Source organism: Notothenia rossii (assembly GCF_949606895.1).
Source record: "Notothenia rossii genome assembly, chromosome: 4".
Taxonomy (NCBI): domain Eukaryota; kingdom Metazoa; phylum Chordata; class Actinopteri; order Perciformes; family Nototheniidae; genus Notothenia; species Notothenia rossii.
Genome location: NC_136902.1, coordinates 67,218,107 through 67,237,533, shown reverse-complemented (window position 1 = coordinate 67,237,533; position 19,427 = coordinate 67,218,107). Strand labels below are relative to the sequence as shown.

General features: G+C 41.9%; 1 protein-coding gene across 1 annotated transcript; it reads right to left on the bottom strand.

Moving 5' to 3' along the window:
* Window positions 1-2,445: 2,445 nt before the first annotated feature.
* Window positions 2,446-14,346, bottom strand: LOC307035820 (tapasin-like). The gene is made up of 8 exons (XM_079675559.1): window positions 14,233-14,346; window positions 9,816-9,992; window positions 9,470-9,745; window positions 8,272-8,601; window positions 6,650-6,997; window positions 5,378-5,452; window positions 5,117-5,136; window positions 2,446-4,503 (listed from the first exon to the last, which is right to left on the bottom strand). The coding sequence occupies exons 1-8, from the start codon at window positions 14,276-14,278 to the stop codon at window positions 4,489-4,491; spliced, it is 1,287 nt and encodes a 428-aa protein (XP_079531685.1). The 5' UTR covers window positions 14,279-14,346; the 3' UTR covers window positions 2,446-4,488.
* Window positions 14,347-19,427: the final 5,081 nt, after the last annotated feature.

Genomic DNA, 19,427 nt, shown 5'->3' with positions numbered 1-19,427 from the left:
TTTACAGATAAGAGTGCAAAGTTCCTAATTGTAATAATAACATTTCTAGCTCTATAATTTAAATTATTTCAAGCATTTCACAAATTTGTTTCACATGTAAAAGGGGAATATGGCTTGTGCTTTTCTCAACTTGCATCAAGCAAACATATGTCTTCAAACATTCAGTCTGTCACTGCATTGTTGACTTTCTCCTGACTCAGCTAATGTGACACCTGGCACTGCATAGCATCCACCAGAGCACTGTACTGGGGTGTGTATCCTGACAATTTCACTCTGATTGAGTCATTGAGGTGTTCATCAGTAAGTCTTGTCCTGAATTTGGATTTGATAAAGTTCATATCAGAGAATGCTGATTCACAGCGATATGTTGACCCAAATAAGCAGGACAGTTTCAGTGCAGCAGTTTGAATGTTTTTGAATTTCTCTGGGTCCAATAGCTTCCAGAAATCTTTGTCCATCTGATGTGCTTTCAGCTGAATGTCATTCTGGAGATTGATTATCTCCAGCTCCAACTCTGAAGCACTGAGACTGAAAAGGCTGGCCAGTTGCTCAGACATGTCAGTAACATCCACGATGTTGAATGGGTTAGCAAGGAAACTTGCACAGGGCTCAAGCTGTTTAAAGTCAAGAAACCTGTCCTCAAATTCCTGCCCAAGCTTAGTTAAGCAGTCACAGTACTTTGATAAGTCAAGAAAGCCAGCAGCAGCTTTATTCTCCTGCAGTACTTTTTGAACAGAGGGGAAATGATGCCATTTATTTCCCTTTACTTGCTGGAGATATAGACACAGATTTGCTTTAAAGGCCTTTACAGCACTAATCATGTCACATACTGTTTTGCCATTGCCTTGTAGCTGGAGGTTAAGCTGGTTTAATTTTCCTGTCAGATCAGTCAAAAAGGCCAGGTCAAGTACCCAACCAGCATCAGATAAGATGGAGGTGTCCTCCCCCCTCTCTTCCATGAAGAGCTTTACCTCATTCAGCAAGGAGAGGAAGCGCTGTAGGATTTTCCCTCTACTCAACCACCTCACCTCAGCATGGAGAAGGAGATCTCCATATTCAGCTGACAGTTCCTCAAGAAAAACTTTGAAGCTCCTGTGTTGCTTTGCCTTCGCTCGGATAGAGTTTATTATTTGTATCACAGGTTTCATGACGTGATTGAAGTCCATAACTTTGGCACAAAGTGCTTCTTGGTGAATGATGCAATGGTAACTCAGGAAACGTGGGAAATATGGATCTGACTTACAATTTGCGATAAAACCGTTGTGGCGACCTCTCATAGCCGGGGCTCCATCAGTTGTTATGGATACAAGCTTCTCCATTTGCACGCCTTTATTTATGAAATAATTCTTAATAGAATTATACACGTCCACACCTCTTGTTGTTGTTTTGAGTGGAAGCAGTGTCAGAAATTCCTCTTTCGCCGTAAAATCCTCAAACACCATCCGGATGAACACAGACAGCTGAGCTGTGTCGCTCGCATCCACCGACTCGTCGCACTGTATGGAGAACCACTTGCACCTGACCATGTCCCGCTCCAACTGTCCCATGGCATCCACTGACAGCGCCGACACTCTCCTCGCCACAGTGTTGTTTCCCAGTTGCACATCGTCAATGGCAGACATTATCTCCGACTTGCTCTTGTGGTCTCTGAACAAAGTCTCTGCCATAACAGACATCGCTCCCTTAAGAACACCGCCATCAGTGAAAGCTTTTTTGTTCTTTGCCAAATACTGAGCGACTCGGAACGATGCTTCTGTAGCTAGGCTAGCTTTCTTGGCAGGCTTCGTGAACAATGACTGCTGCCTTTGTAGCGTAGCTTTTAATTGTTGTACCTTCTCAACGCGAAGGCAACTGCCGGCGGGATACTCCTTTGAAAGGTTTTCGTGAAGTTTTGTGAAGTGCCGCTCGACATTTCCCTTCTTCCCCACCGCAACACTCGAGCCACAAATTAAACACACACACTTGTCTTTGATGCTCGTAAATAAAAATTCATGTTCCCACTCGTCATGAAAGTAGTATATTTTAGATTTCTTCTTTGACGGACCTTCCTCAGTTGTCATGACTGCATCTTACATCTCTTTTTCTCTATCTTTCTTACTCTCAAAATATACTACATAAATAAATATGTCTCAACATGTCAACTGCACTTTAGCGCCCTCTGGTGAGCTACTCGGAAAACCTCCGCGAGCTACTGGTAGCTCGCGATCGACGTGTTGGCAACCCCTGGGTTAAAGTGTTTAATGTGTTGTAAAATGTCTTAAAATAAAAGGTAAATAAATGTAACTAATACATAACAATATTAAGCTTCCTCACTTGATTACTTGCGACAATAATTTGTTGTATTACTGTTAAGTTTAAATATGTAATGATCTAATAATAACCTTGCGGGAATTTATGGAGAAATCTAGGGATGCAAATAGACAAAGTAAGTCAAATAGACCAACATTTGATTTTTTTATGTTTCCTTTTTAATATAGCAGAATGAAAGAAGACATTTTAGAAAAACAAAAAAACGACCAAACACTGAAAATTGAACATTTTCGTAAATGGTGTTTTTTTTTCTTTGAGAGAAAGCGGATGTTTCAAGAATTACACTTGAAAATGCCCGTAAGAGCTAATTCTGGAGAAGTTGTTTGCTAAAGTGATCAAAATCGAGCAGCTGTCTTACTTACAATGAAGTTTCAATCTTCAAAGGAACATTTAAAATCACATGAAACATCTTATGTTTATTAATCGCAGGGAAGTATGGAATCATTTTTACATAAAATGAACTATCTGGTGCAGATATATGTTGGGCTTTTTCCAGTACCAAAAAAACGTTTTTGGATTACATGAAGAATCACACTCAAAGTACCATCGTGTTTATTAAATGCCTTCAAAAAGAAATATTGTATTTACACTGTGTGCATATCTTTGATATATATATATATATATCTTGTTCATACAGTGGATACATGTTACTTAATAGGGCTCCTTGTTGCTTCTGAGGTAACAGAGATTTTCTGTTGTTTTAGTTTTTGAGCATAGACTTATTTTCAATAAAATAAAATGAACAATGCAACTGCAGTTCGGTGGGCTAAGGATTGCACCACTGCTTTTTGCAGATGATGTGGTTCTAATGGCTTCATCGGTCTGCGACCTTCAGCACTCACTGGATCAGTTCATAGCTGAGTGTGAAGCGGCTGGGATGAGGATCAGCACCTCCAAATCTGAGGCCATGGTATGCCATGGCAGGAAACCGATGGACTGTCCACTCCAAGTAGGGAATGAGTCCTTACCCGAAGAAAAGGAGTTAAAGTATCTCGGGGTCTTGGTCTCGAGTGAGGGAACAATGGAGCGTGAGATGGGCCGGAGAATCTGAGCATTCATTGCCTCCAGCAGAGAGCGGTACTGCAGTCGCTTTACCGCACCGTTGTGACGAAAAGAGAGCTGAGCCAGAAGGCAAAGCTCTCTGTCTACTGGGCCATTTTCGTTCCTACCCTCAACTATGGTCAAGAAAGATGTGTCATGACCGAAAGAACGAGATTGCGGATATAAGCGGCCGAGATGGGTTTTCTCCGCAGGGTAGCTGGCATCTCCCTTAGGGATAAGGTGAGAAGTTCAGTCATCCCGGAGGGACTCGGATTAGAACCGCTCCTCCTTCGCGTTGAAAGGAGCCAGTTGAGGTGGTTCGGGCACCTATATGCCACCCTAGGGAGGTGTTCCAGGCTGGGAGGAGACCGAGGGGTAGACCGAGGACCAGGTGGAGGGATTATATCTCTTCGCTGGCCTGGGACCACCATTGAATCCCCCAGTCAGAGCTGGATGATGTGGCCGGGGAAAGGGAAGTTTGGGGCTCTCTGCTGGAAGAGCTACTTCCACGACCCGACCACGGATAAGTGGGAGAAGATGGATTGATGGATGGATGGATGGAAAATGAACAATATAGATAAAACACTGTAGTCCTATGTGCCCAAATATAGTTAGATTCAGTATTTCTCAATAAGTGTGTTGCTGAAGTCTAACAAATGTGTTGAATATATTTACCTTCTCAGAGATTCATTATTTATTTAATTCTTCAAATCGTGTTTTATTTACATCCATGTTTGCTGTCCTTCAGTATTGGAGTATTTGCTTGCTGTGCTGCCTGTGTACAGAACTTCGCATGTGTATCAACAAGCGTTGCTCTATTAAAATACTACTACTACTACTATGCATGAACCCCTAAACTGTTGCATTTTCCCCTGTTTGATCATTCAATATCAAGTTTTTTTAGCATGAGCAAAATCTATGCAACAACAAAAACAAATCTTCACCATAAAACACACACACACACACACACACACACACACACACACACACACACACACACACACACACACACACACACACACACACACACACACACACACACACACACACACACATCAAATGAGTCTCTGAAACAAACTGACGAGGTAGGAGGTTCGCCGTTACCGCTTCATCTGCTCACTCTTCCAAGGCTGCTGCTCAGTATAGTCGGTTCTGCTCGATACACACACAAAGAAAAATATCAGATTGTATAAAAGTCTATAGGAAAATAATTGTACTTCTCACATGATTTATTACTTCAGGAAATATTTAACTGTTGTGATTATGGTCTCAATTATAGTTTAAAGTCTTCAATACAGAATGATGCTGGTTTCCTGTCTGATAATCAGATTTGGCAATGTTGTGACATCACAACAGATTTTTGGGTTGTGCAACAATTAGCCAATAACCAACCAAGGTAACAGCGCTATTATGTTTTTTTTAACCAATCAATTAACAGAGGGGCGTTGCCAGCAGCAGCTCATTAGATTTTAAGGCGACAGACACAGAATCAGCACTTTTGAAACAGGGCTGAAACAGAGGGGGTTATGGCAACAATGCATGATCTGTTTGGTACTTTGAGCCAAACAATTCAGAAACATGTTTTAACTGAGAACTATAATATAGTGTTGAAAAAGAGTATAATAGGGGACCTTTTAGGCATGGCTAACTTATGATTGACAGGTTGCTACCATGTCTGGTTTGGGTCTTTTCTGTGGTTTTGTCTTAACACATGAACTCTTTAAACAGTGGTAACAAAACATGTTTTGTTATAAGATCATCCTACCTGTCGTGCTTTTCTTCTTGCTGTGGAGAAAATAAATGACAATCATTTTTTCAGGCATCAACAGTGGTGGAAAGAAATAGCCTGTCCTGCATTCATGTTTAAGTAAAAGTACATTGGTATGCAGAATGGTCCTTTTCAGAATAGTACATATCACATTGATGGAATACGTTTATTGATGCGTTAATGTTTATTCCTTTTGCCGCTGATAAAGGTAAGGCAGAGCTCATTTCAATGACTTTGTCTGAGGGACCCCACACTCACCTAAGTACAGGTAACACGGCACACACAGGGTGAGCAGCAGCGAGATGACAATGTAAAACATCCAGCCGCTTGGCTCTGAGGAGAAAACAGAAAACCAACATGACCTTTATATAAATGTATATACAGTCTATAGCGGTCAGACTTTACAACCACCACAGACCCTTGTAGACCCCACACACATATAACAACAAAGAATATCTAACTAACACTCCTGTTGTGCAATACTACTTATGTGCAATATATATATATATATAAACCGTAAATAGCTGTGCTATACTACAATCTTTTATACTTTCACCTGGCTGCTATATCCCTTAACTGTTATTGGTTCTGGATGTGTATCTTGTAAATTGCGTAATTTCTAGTTTTTTATCTTTATTTTTTTTTTTATGCATGCTTCTTGAGAGATTTTAAGATATCTATGGCTCTTTGCTGGAACAGGTGTACATTTCTCCTCTGTGGGACGAATAAAGGTATTCTGATTATAACAAACATGACTATTTTATTGGTTTTATATGTCCTACATATATTATGTAGCATTGTTGGAGGACTCTGGTAGGCCTACTTAAGATTTCCATTGCCATATCTACACTTTAGTTACTGGACACATGACAATGAAGCCTTGAATTGAATCTTGAATCTAGTGTTAGATTATGCTCCTCTGCTGCTGTTCAGTGGTAGCTCACAGAACTGCAGTGTATTAGGTGTTACTAGTGTGTTACGGTCCTTTTGCTGCTACATTATGGCAGAAGTCATAACAAATATGTTGGTCAATATTGACTGACTGAAAAATCGATATATTGACCACATTGTTAATTGACTTTGCAAATATAAGGTGGATTTTCTTGAATATATATTTGTATACATACATTATTTATTTGAATATATATATATATATATATATACATACATGATGTGGAGATAAAATATATAAACAAAAAAATATGTATATGTTTGACAATGTACATATATGCACATATTTAAATAAATATATTGTATTTTTTTATGGATACAAAATATATATTTATTGAATAAAATAAATATATATTTGTTTTTTCATGAAGAAAGGTAATTCTGGTGTAAGGGCACAACTGTAAAGGAAAGGCGCGATACGCTGGATTAAAAACACAACTAAAGTTAGTGTGATTAAAACAGAATGTGGCACAATAATCGTTTTATCTGGATTATTTTCTTTTCAACATTTAATGGAAGCCAATATCATCATTACAAATAAACCTAATAAGCTAATTAATTCAGCCCTCCTCCACTCACCCTCCACAGTCAGGGTGAAGCTCTTTTTGATGGGCACCCTCAGGGACTTATGGGATACCCTGCATGTGAACTCCCTTCCTGAGTGCTTGAGTGCAGCCCGCAGGTAGAAGAAGGCCGTCAGCGAGTACGTCTTGTCGTTGTTGTGTTTGTGGCTGGACAGCAGAACGTTCTGGAGCTTCTCGGGGAGAGAAGCGCCCACCCTCTGTCCCGCCACCGCCGGGTCCTGCATGTACCACCCGATCTCCACATCCAAAGGGTAGTAACTGTCTGCCTCACATGTCACCCTCTGCTCCCCGCCCTCCAGCAGCGTCAGAGTGGGTCGAACGTTGAGGGAGACCCTGGGAGCCTCTGAGGAGAGAATAAAGTCAGATCATCTCAGCAAAAGTGTATCATTATGACTTTGACTCCAGCTGCCAATCTTGTGTCCAAAAGCAAGTATTAGGTGGTACAGTTACTTCAATAGAGTGGTGCAGGGATGACGTGATTTTCTAGGCCGACTCGAAAGTTAGCATCGCAAGGGCTCCTTTGACAAAAAGCAATGGGATTTCCCTATTGGATTTTGGTGTATTGCATAAAATAAGATCTGAGGCTAATGCACGTTTATGATACTTAATACGTTTTGTTTAGCAGGATAATCTTCATTATATTAATATCAATTTGTGATTTTTGAAGCATAAAGCAATCGCCAGAAGTAAAAAGCTAAGGTCATGCTATTCACAAACTACTGTACATCGCGGTCGCATGGCTGCACATCACCACCGCTGGGCTAAAGGAGGACTCGGGTCAGCGTGATGATGTTTAGTAGTCTCTTTTAGTCACTGACTAGCAACCGCCGTTTTCAAGACACATAGCTTTCAATATTCATGAGTTGAGTATTTTATTTTCTGAAGTATTTTATGTTTTAGAACATAACTGGAAAATATTGTAAGCTAGCCAAAACCTTATGTGATGTTTCTAACTACAAAGTAACACAATAAAAACGTTGACTTCAAGAGGATAAATCGGGTTTTAGGACTCATTCTTGCACCACTGAATTCAGTGTCAATATACCATGTTTTGTACATTTAATATAAACTGGTGTGAATACAACTGTTAGCTTAGCACATCACTTGAAACAGCTAGCCTAGAAGAAACATACAAGCAAAGCAGGCAGCACAGGTATTTAATTGTAACTTAGTTTTGTCTGTCACGGTAAATCCCCTCTCTTCTTAAGTCATTGTCACATTGTTTTTATTATTATATATATTATTTATCCCTGTGACAAAAACAGTCCAAAAGAGGCTTCCCTACCACAACGGTGACGTCACTAGTGCTTTCACTGAAAAGTTTTTACTTGACACTCGAAGCACTCGGAAGGGACACACAAAAAAAGTGAAGCACTTGGTGGCCGCTACCAACGACATGGATTGGAATCATTGAATCATCATTGGAATCAATTTTAAAAGAATGCTGGCAAGTTGCAAGTTTTCTTATTTCTGAAACAGATACTCTTTAACTATGAAAGATTCTTCAAATGTATCCTTTTTTGTCATACAGAAAAACAGACCTTCATTTTATAACTCACATTATTAATAGCCCAGAAATGGCAGTCTGGTCTGATCCTCTCTTTGACTCTTCCTTACCTTCGATTTGAAGAACAATATCAATACTGACGAACAGTGGAAACACGGACACTGAACAGATGTACGTCCCTTCACTGCTCAACTTGGTGAAGGGAAGGGTATAGGAAGCGTCCCCGTCTGCCAGGCTCCTATGTAGGACCCCGGACCCCTTGCTCTGTACTGAGCGGCTGCTGTGACTGAAGAGGCTGGTTCTCTCTCCACGCTGCTGCAGGAGCCACTCCACATCGAAGTTTGGTCCATGGTGGTCGACAGCAAACTGGCAGTGGAGTTTCTGTTTGGAGCCCAGGCCTGCTCTCACTGATGGAGTTAGTGTTTTCATTACCATGGCAGCTATGGACACGGAAGAGACAAGACACAGGCACACAGAGACACACTTAGTTCTTAAACATGAAAACTGGCCAGAATTACATTTCAATATGGAACTGACCTTAAATTAGGAGTTAAAAGTGTTATATCTTGCGTGCCTTCACGAAATAATCAAAAAAATAAGATAATGTTTGATGATTTGGAGTAAATGGGGACAACGCTTAACTTCAGCAAAACCTTATCAACACAGTAATAATCCTGGAGTTCACTGCAATAATTCTTTAAGTAATTTTGAATTGATTAATTGCAGCCCCCATTCACTTCCACTCACAAGACTTTTTCTCTGATTGTGGATTCTCTTTTACCGAGAAGACATGCAATAAGAACAACATTTCCATAAGGATTTGAAGGTAACAATAATAATTAATATCTGTGTTATGTGCCTCTACTGTGACATGTTTACATGCTTTAATGTTCAGAAAGCTCTTGATTTTTCTCCTTCTGCCTGTGCTTCAACACCTCTTTTCACCCTCTTTCTGAAACCAGAGCCCAGCATCCACTGATTGGTTAGCTGGCATGCTCTGTTGCGATTGGTCAACCGCTTAAAGATGTCCCGTCCCTTAGCTTATCACGTACATGTGTTGGAGTGCTAGTGAATAGAAATGTTGCGTGTAAAGTTTTTCTTTAACTGTGTGAAAACTCCACCTTTTGAGTGGTTGCTAACATGACGTTTTGAGCAGATCTCATAAGATCCATGAGAGTGTCCTATAAACATCATTACCATGATGACGAACTTGATGAATAAAGTTGTACCAAAACTTTCACTTGTGAATTTACAATACAAGGTTGCATCCCAAAATGATTGAATAGAAAGACATGTGTTGAGTGTTACTTGTTGTGACGAGCATCTCTCTGTCCCCGATGGGAGTCCAGCTGTTGTAGTCCTGCTGTCCCGGGGCTGCTGTGTCCGATGGGTGTCTGAGGAAGCCTGTGATTCTGAACAGGCCGTTGGTGTGTTTCAGGGTGAAGGTGAACCAGTGGTTGTACTCCCGGGCCCCCAGCACCGGCCAGCGAACATGGATGCCCGCTGTGCTGTACCTACGCAGCTCACACTCCAACTCCTCCGCCTCCACTCCCTCCAAGTATCGCCGCAGGTCCAATTTAGAGACTACAGCACAAAAGATTACATTAGAAAACAATAGATTTGAGTCTGTAACTCAATAGGCTACAGGTCTTACCAGTAATCAGGAAAGTAATTCCATGTGGATTAACATCAGCGTCTCCTTTTTGACCAAACTGCAGCTTGGCCTTTCTGTGGATGAGCTGATTCTCCGTGTGACCCTCTTCATTCTTAAACACGTGTTCATCAGTGAACTGACAGGGCAGCCATGACACCTGATGGACACACTGCACACCTGAGAGACACAGAGGGAGTCAGTGTAGTTCACAAACATATAGTACAGTGTAATGTAGTTATATACTCAGGCTTGGGGAGTAAGGAATTTCATGTACCAGGATTCACAACACAAAACAAAAAAGGGTTACAATGTTACCTTAAATGTTTTAAATGAAAAAACAATATATTGTTTTTTACACCTCAAAAGAATTAGAACCCCAAGAGGCACACGTCTCGATAGAGCCTAACTGTATGTATTAAACAAAATCTAAGCATTTCCTATTTGCTAAGGTTATTATTTATGCCTTTTAAACTGTAATATATGTTCATGTGTTTCATTGTTTGTCTATAGCCTGAATTTGTTGGAGGAAAGCTTTAAAGAATCGCTGTGCAGAGGACACATTTTTTTTAAACAAAGTATCTTGGTTTCTTCCTTTTTAAGTTGACATTGTTCTGTTGTCTTACATAATGCATTTGCACAAAGCCAATGTATTGTTTTTTTCTTTTCTCGTCTTGATATGCATTGCGATTGATATTAAAGTAATCCCAAAAGTATGTTTTATTGCGATCCGTAGATTAGGGTACAGATATATACCGGTATATCTATTTTTTTTTATAGGTAACTAGTAATTGTAACGGGATTACAATTTGAAAGTGACCCTCCCAACCTTGGATATACTACCGTATTACAGAGATTTGAGTACAGTATATTGCAAAATAACAAAATAAAATACAGTGTAGTTGTATGATTAAGGCTACTGAATATGGTGCCTCTTGCATACTATATTACAGTACAGTTTTGTATGGTGTTTAAAATCGTATACACTGGTATATTTAATTGTAGAACAGTATAGTACAATATAATACACTATAATGCAGAGTAGTATAGTGTAGCACAGTATAGTATAACACATTTAACTATAGTACAGTGTTAAGCAGGAGAGTGCAGTATAGTGTATTTTTATCCAATGATCTACAATTTGTGCCATTAACCGTGACGATACAAACTCAGAACAGACAGAAAGTATCACTTGGGCTAAACGATTTGAGGTACTTCAACTCTTTTTCCGGGGTCTAAAAGTCAGATGTATATAGAAGTTAAAGTGCATGCTGAGTCATTTGTCTAAATTTAACTGAAATTTGCTCACCACACCTCCCAGCATGCAAATTGCCCTCAACTGAAACAACTGCCTCTCTGAATAACCAGCACGTTACCGTGGTGGAGAGCAGGGACGTGCACAGACATTTGGAGGGGCTATTGCTCTAAACTGGAAAAAGGGCTTCCCCCCTGTTTTAATGTAAAAGGTTCATAAAATAAAATGGGGTGGCTGTGGCTCAGTGGGTAGTGTGCTGGACTTTGAACCAGGGGATAGCAAATTTGAGTCCCACTGCAGTCAGCATGTCGTTGTGTCCCTGGGCAAGACGCTTCACCCCAAATTGCTCCTGTGGGGATTGTCCACAGTATTGAGTATGTAAGTCGCTTTAGATAAAAGCAACTAACAAATGACATGTAATGTAATGTAATAAAAACACAACACTGTTATTGCAAATGACACTCATTGACTTTCATTTCCAACTGCTAAATTCGTTATTCAGGCACATTTTTTGCGGTCCATATCCCATTCAAATATCTAATGTTAGTAACTAATAAAGAAAAATGGGGACAATTCTGTTTTAATGTAGTTTGACCATTGTAACTGCTGGGCAGACATAGGCTACTGATAAAATAGAGCTTCTAACTAATTACCTTAAATAAACTCACTAATTAATTAAACCAGTTCAATACGCATTATTCTTATCATTCTTTATGAGCGCAGTAACGGTAAGGTATTTAATTACTTATTTATTTAGAATTCCATAACTTAATAACAGAGATGGTCAAACTGAAGTAGAGACATGGCAGAAATCCTACAATGAAGCGGGGCAGTGAAGTGTTCTCCGTGAGAGGGCGATCAAGAAAAGGGAGTGAGCGGCCCCGTTGAGGGAGTTTACGGAGCAGATGAAAAGACACAGAAAGACAGAAGCAAAATAACAAGTATATTTAGGTGTTTTTTTTGTAAATAAGTAGTAAAGTCCCCTGGTTTGTCCCCTATACTCTAACGACAGGCAGGCATTTGGTGTGATCACCATAGCCATATGAGGCCGGACTCGGAGGGCTTTCCTTTGCTTCCAGCTGTCAGATTGTAAACAAAGTCACGTGACTGGGGGCAGATGACAGCGCTGACAAGTTGTGTTTTTATCGCAGTTAGACGCTACAATACTAATTGTGGGCTTATCGTGTTGATTCGGCCACAACAGAAAACATAAAAAACTCTCGCTCTCTCCAGAGGGGCAGGTCAGACAAAAATGACAAACGGGCCGGACTAAGATTGGTTCAAATACTTCATGAAAGAAGACACAAGGAGTGAGGATACCCGGCCCGGAGGAAGCTCGGGGTGCCCTTCTGGAGCCAGGCCCAGAAGGAGGACTCGTCGGCGAGCGTCTGGTGGCCGGGCTTGCCACGGAGCACGGCCGGGCACAGCCCGAAAAGGCAACACCTCCGCTTCTCCGTCCCACGGGAAACAGCGATGGGGTCGGGTGCGCTGCTAGAAGGGTGGCAGTGAAAGCCAAGGGAAGGAGCCGGAGCTTGTGCGGGAGGTGGAGCGTTACCAGTTGGATCTGGTTGGGCTCACCTCTACGCAGAGCGTCGGCTCTGGAACCTTACTTCTGTATAGGGGTTGGACTCTATTCTTCTCCGGAGTTGCCCAAGATGTGAGGATACTCACAATCCCCTGGTTGGGTGCTTCTTTGTTGGAGTTTACCCCAGTAGACAAGAGGGTCGCCTTATGGGGGGGAAACTCTGACTGTTGTGTGTGCTTATGCACCAAACAGCAGTTCAGAGTATTCGGCCTTCTTGGAGACCCTGGAAAGAGTCCTGTATGAGGATCCTGAAGGGGACTCTTTAATCTTGCTGGGAGACTTCAACGCACATGTGGGCAATGATGGAGACACTTGGAGGGGCGTGATTGGGAGGAACGGCCCCCCTGATCTGAACCAGAGTGGTGGTTTGTTACTGGACTTCTGTGCCAGTCAGAGCTGGTTGATGTGGCCAGGGAAAATAAAGTTTGGGGCTCTCTGCTGGAACTGCTACCTCCGCGACCCGACCACGGATAAGTGGGAGAGGATGGATGGATGGATAGATGAAACAATTGCCTGTTAACAGGTTTAACTAGGGATATTTAGTCCTTGCTGTCCAAAACACCGAAACTAAAGTTCAAAATGGAACGCTTGAAATTAGGTTTAACCTTAGCAGAATTGGCAACGATTCACAACATACACGTATTTCAGGCAGTCAAAAAGTCTGATTTCTCCAGAAGTCAAAATATAGCCTACTATACTGGTAGTGGATAGGCCTAGTTGACAAATAAGGGTGACACAGTATTTTTTAAAACAAAGTTCTAATGATGATTACAATTGTATGAAATCCTAATGTTCAAATGCTGAAGTCTTTTAAACTGCTAGTGTTCCGTGGATTTTTTGTATAATTTCACTATTTTTTAAGCTTTTCTTATAGCTTCAGCCACAATTTGTCCTGCGGTGTGAAATGTCACTATGATAGCATTCAAATATTTAACTATTATTGATTTAAAGTACAAATCAGGTATGTTTAAAGTTTAAGAAGTACTCTTTCAGAATGATCATTACAATTTTGCATATGATTATTTTTTACAGCTGTTTTTTTATTCGATTATTCACATGTGCCATCTTTTATCACTCACTCTAGTGGAAATATACTGAAACTTGAAAAAAAAACCTGATGAAAATGTCTGCTTTCTTTTTGATAGTTAAATTGTGCAATGTTTTAACATGCACATAATAATTACAGTTAGTTAACATTAGGAAAAGTGATGTCAAACCACAGGACATGCTCAGGACGAGATGAGACGTATGGACATTGTATGATTTGTCAAATGTATTAAGTGCTTTTTTAACAAACAAATCAATTGCCATTTTAACTTAACATTTAACAAAATGTAAATAAAATATTGTTTCTTAGAGAATGAATTTGAACTAAAAGTGAACAAGACATACTGAAGAAGAAGAATGTATAGCACAGTTTAGTTTACTGTTAATATTATATATTAGTAATGTGTAATATGGTAAAATACAATTAGTAGGCTACAGTACAGTACTTCGTAGTAGTATAGTAATTTCATTCATGTTTTATGGGCTAATTAACAAGCCAAAATATGTAAAAGAAGCGAAAGAAAATAACTTACCTGCACAAAGATACAAGAAACTCAATATCTTTAAGATTAAATACATGATTATTTATTCGTATAAATATCTACTTGCTGCTCGAGCACAACAACGACTTCTCTATAGTAGCCTACAATTATACTTTCACTTACGTTTCACTGTAATATAACTTGCTTTGCCTGCGGCCTGCCTCCCACATCACGTGTTAGGCAGATTGAATGTCATTGACGACGAATGTTGCATGTTTTGACGGTTTGTTTTACAATTTTACCCCAAAACAAACGGAAATTCAGGTGGTGTTTTCGTTTTTCTGTTCTTACTGTTAAAACCATACATCCATGGTTAAAACAACTATACCACTCAATGTTTCGATTCGTTTCCACATAAGGGTGGGTCTCCAGCGCTCCTTGCTTCTGATTGGCTAGTTTGCGCTGTACTCTTCAAAATAAAGGTTCATAATATTTGCCTTTAGATGGGGCGTGTTAACACAAATATATTGAATATATGCCTACATGCAAAACATACAGAAGACAGTCTGCCCGTGTGTGTGTGTGTGTGTGTGTGTGTGTGTGTCTGTGTGTGCGTGCGTGCGTGTGTGCGTGTGCGTGTGTGTGTGTGTGTGTGTGTGTGTGTGTGTGTGTGTGTGTGTGTGTGTGTGTGTGTGTCGGTCTGCCGGTCTGTCTGTCTGTCTGTCTGTCTGTCTGTCTGTCTCACGATCTGTCTATCTGCCTGTCTATCTTGCACTGTCAGCCATGATCTTATAAAGTATGAGTATAGTTTGTTACTGTGTTGAATTGACACTGCGGTCGTATTTCCCGTTCTCGAGCTGGGTTTTTTCTTCAAAACTTAATTAAAACAGTTTGGAGGTTGAAGATTGATAAATACTATTTAGAGTACTTTTATTGTGTACTTTTTGAGTGATCCTCAGTCAAACTCTCCTCCTGACTGAGTACAATAATGCATGTTTTCTGCTATCTTTGATGAGGGATAAAATATGTTTTGCCAGAAGTTCTTAATGAGGTTGATATTGTTGGACTCAGTACTAATCAAACTACACCCACAACAGGCCCGGCTCCAGGATGAAATGACTGAGGGGGCTGTTAAAAAATCCGAGGGGGCGATTTTTTTTTCACAATAACGAAAAATACTGGCAATGTAATGAATTGACACACCAAGCTTTTTTCCTTCTCACTGCTCTTCAATCTCTTTGCTTCTTTATTTGTTATTCTGGATTTACCTCTGTCGTTCTGCTCTTTTCCTCTGATCTTTAATATTAGATAGTACATTATTAGATGGCCGAACTTTGTTTAACAGACTAACATTGATTTCCTCAATTTATAAATGGACAGGCTCTCTAATTATACCATAACCTTTTCTCCTCTATCCCTTAACTCGTCTTCCTATACAGATTTACTTACCTCTAGTCAAGTCAAGATTAAATAAACATTAATCTGGTTGATTTTTTATTTTCAGGATTGAATGTTCAAATCAAGGCCTAAAACCTGGCATTTCATAAGAAAGTGACTAATATATAAACCAAATGTAATATTGGATCAAATACTATACCAAATGGACAGACACAGATTAAAAATAAAAATAAAGTCCCCTGGTTTGTCTCTAGAGTCTAACTGCCATGAGAAAAATCAAATCAATGTTCCAAAATCCGTCACGAGATGTCGCTCATTGTACCAATATGGTTGACATAATACATAACATATTATTATTCTAGTAAAAGGGCTCGCTTTGGCAAAAAGCTGATCCATACAGCCCTAAATAATAACAAGTAACCATCACGTGTGGTGCTATCTGTAGTTGTTTGTCTTATTTTTTGTTGATGTCAAACAACATGGATTTCAAGTCAATATACGAAAGTAAATCACGAAATTAAGCAAACAAGCTGATCTTCAAGTTCCTCAAAAACACTCGTCTGAGGACAAGGATTTAATATGAACATTTAATAAATCAACAGTAGGTGACGATATATGCTCCAAGGGGAAGCGATTCGCCAATAAAGACAAAAGAAGAAGAAGAAGAACAAGAAGAACAAGAACAAGAACAAGAAGAAGTAGTAGAAGAAGAAATACGCTAACGCTACAAACAGGCACAACACTGTTACTCTGTTTTTACTGACATGTAACATTTGATTTCCCCTTGCTCTACTTTTTTTAACGCACGTTCAAAAACGGGAACATTTTCGGGAGTTTCAACTGGGTACCAGCCACTGAAAACGGGGACTCTGCCCGGAAACGGGGACGTTTTGGTCACCCATCCGACTGTGTTTACAGCTAAGCACACACACTAACATTAAGACTAGATCACTTGGGGTTGAGCCTTTTTTACACGTTGCTTGACTGCCTGCCCACATATCTGATCTAAACATGGTAACGTGTATTGTGGAAAAAAATTATTTAAAGTTATTTAATAATTGTGACATTTATTGTACTTTTTGATGGATGAATGATGCTCAAAGTGAGGGGGCAAATAATACAACTGAGGGGGCAATGCCCCCTTTTGCCCCCTCGTGGCGCCGGGCCCGACCCACAAGTAATATGAAGTAGCCTACTTTTATATTGTACTTTGTGAGTAATCCTCTGTCAAAGTCACCTCCTTGGTACAATAATGCACGTTTTCTGCTATATTTAATAAGCGTAAGAAAAAATGTTCTTCACAATACTAATATTGTTGGACAGAGTATTTTAAGAGGATATGGTAGACATGATATCAACACTATAGTTCCAGTCATTACTCCAGCAGCAGCATTTTTACCTCTTGGAAAGTCTAGCCTGGATAGCTGGTCTATCCTTCAGCAAAGTGAAACACTCTGTCACTCTGGTTGGCCTCTTATGATGCTGTTGTCGCGAGTAAGCCCTCAATGTAATGGCCCACTTGCTGGCACCCAGTTCTTTTAATGCCCCCCAGACACGAGGAGCAGGCAGATATCAGGTAACAAAATCATCTTTATTATGATTTAAGTTCATGGACAGTATTACTTAAGGGACCATATCAGCCAAACTTCTCACATAGTAACTGTGAGCCTCTCAGCTCACGCAGGGTTCAAATAGGGACGGAAAGAGCAGGTTGGTTGAACACGGGCGTTTATTAACTCCAAACAAAAATATATGCGGATCTCAAACGTTGCCCGGGTGGGAACCTTCAAAGGTCCTTTGGCGACCTTCCAGGATCCCGCCTACTGCAAAACAGACCAGAACCAGGTTACGACATGCTTTTATTCCGGCACCGATTACCTGATTCCGATCAGCTGTCTGGCCTCCGGCCGAGCCACTCCCTTCACTTCAGCAGCCGGCGCCCTAACCACACCCCGCTGCCACATACCCCCACCGCCCGACTCGGGCCGGGATCCCGCCAGCCGCAAGCTGACTCTCCCCCCCCCCCTCCGCCGAGCGAGAGAGGAAATCAGCCACGACCATCCGGTTACCTGGCCTGTGGATCACCTTGAAGTTGAAACGCTGTAACGCCAGATACCACAGAGTGATCCGAGCGTTGGCATCCTTCATGCAGTGGAGCCACTGGAGTGGGGCATGGTCCGACCAGAGGGTGAAGGGGCGCCCCAGGAGGTAGTACCGCAGGGCGCCGACCGCCCATCGTATGGCGAGGCACTCCTTTTCCACCGTACTGTAGTTCACCTCCCTCTGGGCGAGCTTACGGCTAATGTACAGTACGGGGCGGTCGACCCCCTCTACCTGCTGGGACAAAACGGCCCCCACCCCACTGTTCGAGGCGTCAGTCTGCAACACAAAAGGGAGAGAGAAGTCAGGAGAATACAGAAGCGGCTTACCACAGAGGTCTTTTTTAACCCTCTCAAACGCCAGCTGACACCGCTCCGTCCACTGGACCGGATCTGAAGCACCCTTTCGGGTCAGGTCGGTCAGGGGACTGGTCAGCTCTGAAAAGGACGGGATGAACCGCCTGTAGTAGCCGGCCAGCCCCATGAACCTCCTGACCTCTTTTTTCGTCTTGGGCGCCAGACAGGCTGAAATGGCGGTTGTTTTCTCTATCTGTGGCCGCACCTGCCCGCCGCCCAAGTGGTACCCCAGATACCGTACCTCCCTCCGTCCAACCGCACACTTCTTCGGATTGGCCGTGAGCCCCGCCTGCCTCAGGGACTCGAGCACTGCCCCCACCTGCTGCATGCTGCTCCCATGTCTCACTGTGAATGATGACATCATCCAAGTAAGCTGCAGCATATGCAGAGTGGGGACGCAGCACCCGGTCCATGAGCCGCTGGAAGGTGGCTGGAGCTCCGAACAACCCGAAAGGAAGTGTGATGAATTGGTATAAACCATACGGAGTGGAGAAGGCCGTTTTTTCCTTAGACTCTGGAGAAAGGGGAATCTGCCAATAGCCTTTGGTTAAATCCAGCGTCGTGTAAAAGCGAGCAGTGCCTAGCCGATCCAGGAGTTCGTCGACCCGGGGCATTGGATAAGCATCAAATTTGGACACCTCGTTCACCCTGCGGTAGTCCACACAGAACCGGATTGACCCGTCGGACTTACGTACCAGCACGACGGGGCAACACCAGTCACTGGTGGACTATTTTATCACTCCCATCTCTAGCATAGCCTGAAGCTCCGCCTGAACAATTTTCCTCTTGTGTTCAGGCAGCCGATAGGGCCGTGAACGAATGGCCACGCCCGGGGGCGTTTCTATGCGGTGGTGTATGAGAGAGGTGCGCCCTGGCAGCGTAGAGAACACGTCGGCAAACTGCCTTTGCAACGAAGCAACGTCTGCTCTCTGGCCCGGTGAGAGATTGTCGCCACAACCGACCGGGGCTAATTTGTTGCTTTTAATGACCTCCGGTCCCAACTCATCTCTCTCAATCACCGTGGTGGCCAGAGAAACAGACGCCACCTCCCTCCATGCTTTCAGGAGGTTAAGGTGGTAAATCTGTGTTGCTCCCCCCCTGTCAGAACGCACCACCTCATAATCTACGTCCCCCACTCGTCGTGTGACCAGGAAGGGTCCTTGCCACTTGGCGAGTAGTTTAGAGCTAGAGGATGGGAGTAATACAAGCACTTTATCTCCCGGTGAAAATTGTCTCAGTTTCGACCCTCTGTTGTACAGGCGCTGCTGACGTTCCTGAGCCTGGAGCAAATTCTCCCGTGATATCTGCCCCAGTGAGTGGAGTTTTGCTCGCAGGTCCATAACGTACTGTATTTTGTTTTTACTGGTGCTTGGACCCTCCTCCCAGTTTTCC

Bases quoted from the DNA above. Each gene is read 5' to 3' on its own strand.
- LOC307035820 (XM_079675559.1), bottom strand. From the start codon at position 14,278: ATGTATTTAATCTTAAAGATATTGAGTTTCTTGTATCTTTGTGCAG. The intron at 9,746-9,815 runs GTAAGACCTGTA...TTTGTGCTGTAG, and splicing joins AATTACTTTCCTGATTACTG to TCTCTAAATTGGACCTGCGG. The intron at 6,998-8,271 runs GTAAGGAAGAGT...TTCTCTCCTCAG, and splicing joins TATTGTTCTTCAAATCGAAG to AGGCTCCCAGGGTCTCCCTC.